Source organism: Lycium ferocissimum, chromosome 1 (assembly GCF_029784015.1).
Source record: "Lycium ferocissimum isolate CSIRO_LF1 chromosome 1, AGI_CSIRO_Lferr_CH_V1, whole genome shotgun sequence".
NCBI classification, from domain to species: Eukaryota; Viridiplantae; Streptophyta; class Magnoliopsida; order Solanales; family Solanaceae; genus Lycium; species Lycium ferocissimum.
In genome coordinates this window covers 15,774,684-15,779,273 of record NC_081342.1, presented here as the reverse complement: position 1 = coordinate 15,779,273, position 4,590 = coordinate 15,774,684, and the positions used below count along the sequence as shown (strand labels likewise).

General features: G+C 34.9%; 1 protein-coding gene across 13 annotated transcripts; it reads left to right on the top strand.

Annotated features, from left to right (window-relative positions):
• Positions 1–1,430: 1,430 nt before the first annotated feature.
• On the top strand, positions 1,431–3,237 carry LOC132050042 (uncharacterized). 13 transcript variants are annotated; one of them, XM_059441080.1, is made up of 4 exons: positions 1,431–1,678; positions 1,839–1,901; positions 2,705–2,731; positions 2,867–3,237. In XM_059441080.1, exons 1-4 carry the CDS (start codon positions 1,496–1,498, stop codon positions 3,005–3,007), a joined length of 414 nt encoding a protein of 137 aa, XP_059297063.1. In that variant the 5' UTR covers positions 1,431–1,495; the 3' UTR covers positions 3,008–3,237. The 13 variants fall into 13 exon arrangements, 4 of the variants coding, with proteins under 4 accessions (XP_059297063.1, XP_059297043.1, XP_059297069.1 ...); XM_059441060.1 differs by having other exon boundaries at positions 1,431–1,723; XR_009413229.1 differs by having other exon boundaries at positions 1,432–1,772.
• Positions 3,238–4,590: the final 1,353 nt, after the last annotated feature.

Genomic DNA, 4,590 nt, shown 5'->3' with positions numbered 1-4,590 from the left:
AACCTGAAAGTTTTGATGAGGCCATGGATAGTGAAGAAAAAGAAAGGTGGTTTGATGCTATGCAAGATGAGATTAAATCTTTGAATGATAATCATACATTTGATCTGGTTAAGCTTCCTAGAGGCAGAAAAGCTTTGAAAAACAGGTGGGCTTTTAGGGTGAAACATGAAGATGGTAACCCAGTTCCACGGTACAAGGCTAGATTGGTTGTCAAGGGCTTTAATCGTAAGAAGGGAGTTGATTTTGATGAAATCGTTTCTCGAATGTGAAGATGTCATCTATTCGAGGTTGTCCTAGGCTTAGTGAGTCTAGATTTAAAGCGTTGCTTGATCGCCGGATGGCGGTTTTCTCCACATAGTCGGGAGGGGGGGAGAATTGTTAGGTTTTGGGTTTTCCTTCCTATGTGGAATTGGATTAATAAAACCCAATCCAATTAGGTTTTTGGGTTTTCCCTTCCTATATGAAATTGGATTAATAAAACCCAATCTAATTTGGATCAGGCCATTTTTGCCCAAAAATTCTTCTATATATAGGATCAATTTAGGTCTTATTTTCAGAACACAAGAGTGAATTCATAGCAGCCATATAGAGAGAAAAACGTGAGAGAGAAAGCAGATTTTCGTCCAGAAATTTTCTGCTACAGCAGTCCGCTTTAAATTGCGTTTTCCAATTCGTTAACCGTTGGATCGTGCTAAAATTTGAACTGGGGGTTCTTAACATCTGGTTCTTCGATTTCAAGGGTGAAGATCGGATTTTGTGGTCTGTAGCTCCAGTTTTCGAGTACGAACAGTAGCTCATTTTTTGGGGTGATTTCTCTCCTTACTTCGCTAGTTTTGGTGCTATCTTTTATGTATTGTTGCTCCGTGCTTGGCTTTGTTGTTGTAGCCATTTGGAGAACATTGTTGTAACTCTTATTTTTTATAGTGGAGTTTTTGTGGGCCGGAGGTCCCGTGGATGTTTCCTCTTCACCTTGAAGGGGTTTTACCACGTAAATTTGGTGTCTCTTCCATTCGGTTTATTTTTTCTTGCTTTGATATTTTATTGTTGAGCTGCTGCCTGAATTTCCATTTGTGCTAGTGTTTATTGTCTTCTCTTGGTTCAAATAGTGTGGGAAGTTTCGACTTGGGTATTTGTTCCGCTGTTATCTCGTCGTGCAATTTGATTATTACTTGTTTCTTCCCAACAGTCACATCTAGTTGACTATCAGCTATCTTACTGATTGATGCTGCCACTTCTCCAGACTACAGTAGGTTAGTAGTTTGCTTCTTGTCAAATCTTGCAACCAACTTCTTAATCTATATATCTATATAAAGGAGGGACAGAAGCCTGCTTACTTGGCATGCCTAAAATATGAGGAAACCTATTTATCTTTTTTCCTGTTTTTTTGGCCTTATAAATCATTTTTTGCCGTTTAAGTTGCTTAAGAAAATCCACAAGTCACACCTCTTAATTAAGGCAGTTAGTAACCTCCTCACGTCTCTTCTTAACCTAACGTATGTTCATTCATCCTTTATTTATCTCCGTTCCATTCTATCTGTCCATTTACTATATCAATCCTCTTCTTCTTCTTAATCTCTTTGTTTGTCTGATTAATCCTGACTGTTTAACGCGGCTAAAGCTCCATGGAACTCGCTTGATAATCTCCCTTAGAATGATGCCAGAAGATACTACTCTCCGGGTACAATACGAAGATGCGCCGAGGAAATTTGACCCCCGTCTAGATGTGAACTCCGCTGAAGTTATCCTTATTGTGCTCGATTAAGAACACCCACGTGATATTATGTTAAACAGTTTTTACGTTTTAGGTACTAATGTAACTTTCTCTTTTTCTTTTTCAGGTAAATCTCCTTTTTTTTAAGAGCACCTTTCTCTTTTGCTCTTCTTGCTCCCACTCGCTAGAGGTAAAACTCTTCCTTGCGTCTTCAATATTTTAATTTTTTCCTTATTTTTGGTTCGTTGTAGTACTGAAGTTTGTATCTTTCGTTTGTTTTTTTGCTCACTTACTGAATTAAACAACTCTTATTTGATATTTGTGTTATTAATTTTCCAAAAAAGCCATCAAACAGGGATACTCTGACCATTCGGTTACGGTGTTACATCAAGTGTAGCTATATTTAGTTGATTTAATTATGTTTTATGTCCTCTTTTTAATATAAGTTGATTGATTGATTTTCATATAGAATTTTTATTGATGTCTCGTGTTATGAGGATTTAGCACTATAACTGGTATAGATCTTCTTGATTAGGTGACTGTTATACTAATCATTTTTCTCTTTATATCATCTTTGTTTGATTTTTTATTCAGATTTTTGATGGGTATATGTTGTTTAGCGCTCATTCTTCTTAGGCATGTGTACACGGATTTTTCTTTATATAAGCTACCTTGTGAACATGTACATGGAATCCTATTATTGTTTGCTTTCATTCATGTTTGTAAATTTAGATTTCATCCTGTCAACTTCGTTAATCTTTATAGATATGACTATGATCTTATTTGTTTTTTTGCCTATGACAAATTCTTTTTCCTATGGGTAATAACTAATTAGTGATAAGTTATGCCTCACTATGCCTCTTTGGCGTAGATCTTATTCCGTAGATACACTGTATATGATGCAAACTTAAGTAGCGCTACACTTACGATGAATACGTCTAGGCTGCTATTTCTTTGTATCTCGACGATATTAATATGTTCCTTTCTCAACAGTCTCCAGGGTTGTTGAAAATTAAAGAGGTTAGATACGACCACACTTATTGTTCTCTTCACCTCCATGTTTTCCTTTTGTTTTTTCTGCATTGCTTTCTTTCATATGCTATGGATATTTTGCTTTACTAACCAATTTATATAATGCTTTCTTAATTGAAACAGGATTTCATACTTGTATCTATTTTGGCAGCTAAAAGAAAAATGAGTTCCATCTCAATGCTTGGTTTCCATCACTTGTTGCTCCGGAACGGACTTCAAAACGGATCACATTTTCTCCAACTTATTTGGGCACTAGACTCATGAAGATCTCCTGGATATGAAATTAGGTGTATCCATTTTAATATAAGTATTGATTCTTATCATGAAGAAATAATTTATTGTTGAGAAATTATATCCTTCGTCACACTCAAATATATGAATTCTTATAGACTGAAGTGGGGGAGGGATTTTTAATAACTGCCCTCATATGTCGGAAGTAATGTGAAATTGAATAATGAAGTTCTTAATTATTGAAGTTACGTTGTTGATCCTTCTTTTTAGTGTTTTTATAGGGTGGATCGTGAGAACTTAATTATATGAGGAAAAAACAACAATGCTAACTTCAGCCAAGAAGTTAAAAGTTTGATTTTTTTTTTTTTTTTTTAGTGAGTTTTGATGTTGATATATGCTGAGAATCACTTTTGGCGTATTTTTTTGTGTCCAAGTCATTTTTTATGGACATATGGTTTTGGTTTGTTTGGGAGTTTAATTGGGACTGAGAGAGTACTAATTATTATTGTACATGACATTGTTAAAACATGTACGATTTGAATCAATAGCATCCTTTCAGTAAAGAATGTGTTAACCATATCATGGTGCTTACCAATGGGATGATTGGTTAGTTTCCTCCTGACTTAGTTGCTAAAATTGGATTATGTGGATCCTTGAGTTTGTAGAGACATGTAGAAATTGTAGCTTATGAAGTTTAATATGGTGAAAGATAAGTGTATAGGAGGGTTAGGTGATTGTATGTGTGCACTTTAAATGCTTTGTCAAGAGATCATTAGATAAATGAAAAGACGGCGATATTATTTTATAAGGGCGATATTATTTTGAAATTAGATTAAATGAAATTGTCTGATAAAGTGTCACGCGCACACTTTCATCCTAAGGTAATGGCATGCTTTGGCTTTAACCTTAAAGCCATAGATAGAAGTATGGATACTTCGCAAGCTAGAAGAATCATTTGGCTTTGGCAAAGTGCCGGGTAATGAGTCGGAATCCTTTTTTGATTAATGTTACAATCGGGAAATGTGTGGAAGATAAAATTGATCGAAGAGCACTTTTCCAATCGTGAATGACATTGTAACATTCACTATGTGACAATTTGTCAAATCTTCTAATTTATGTTGGAATACTTTTAATATTTTAGTTTTATGAGGATTTACATTTTCATTATTTTAAATTTTTGGATATTTGGGAAAGGATCATTAGTAAATTTAATGAGGTCATTATTCGCGGGCAAATTACCTAGTTATGAAATAAATGTAGCAAAGGCCAACAAGAGCTTTGTTGAACTAGTCTATAATTGGACCATCAAGAACTGTTTCTGTAGGAGCTTCCCAAAATCACATAGCCTATTCATTTGATGGCGCATTTCGGAAAAAACATTCTGCAACTTAAAAGGGAATGTCGCCTTTAACCGAGTAACACAACTTAGCAAATATTTGATTGCTTCGGACAGACGATCTTTTTAGTACTAAAATTATCAATTATGGTTCAAATGGAAATTTTTAATAGTCAAATCCAAAAGACTAGTAAATTATCAAAACTCATGCTCCTGCATAGGTTATAGAACAGTCGGAACGCAAAACGCGCCAATACGTAAATTCATCAAAGATAATGTA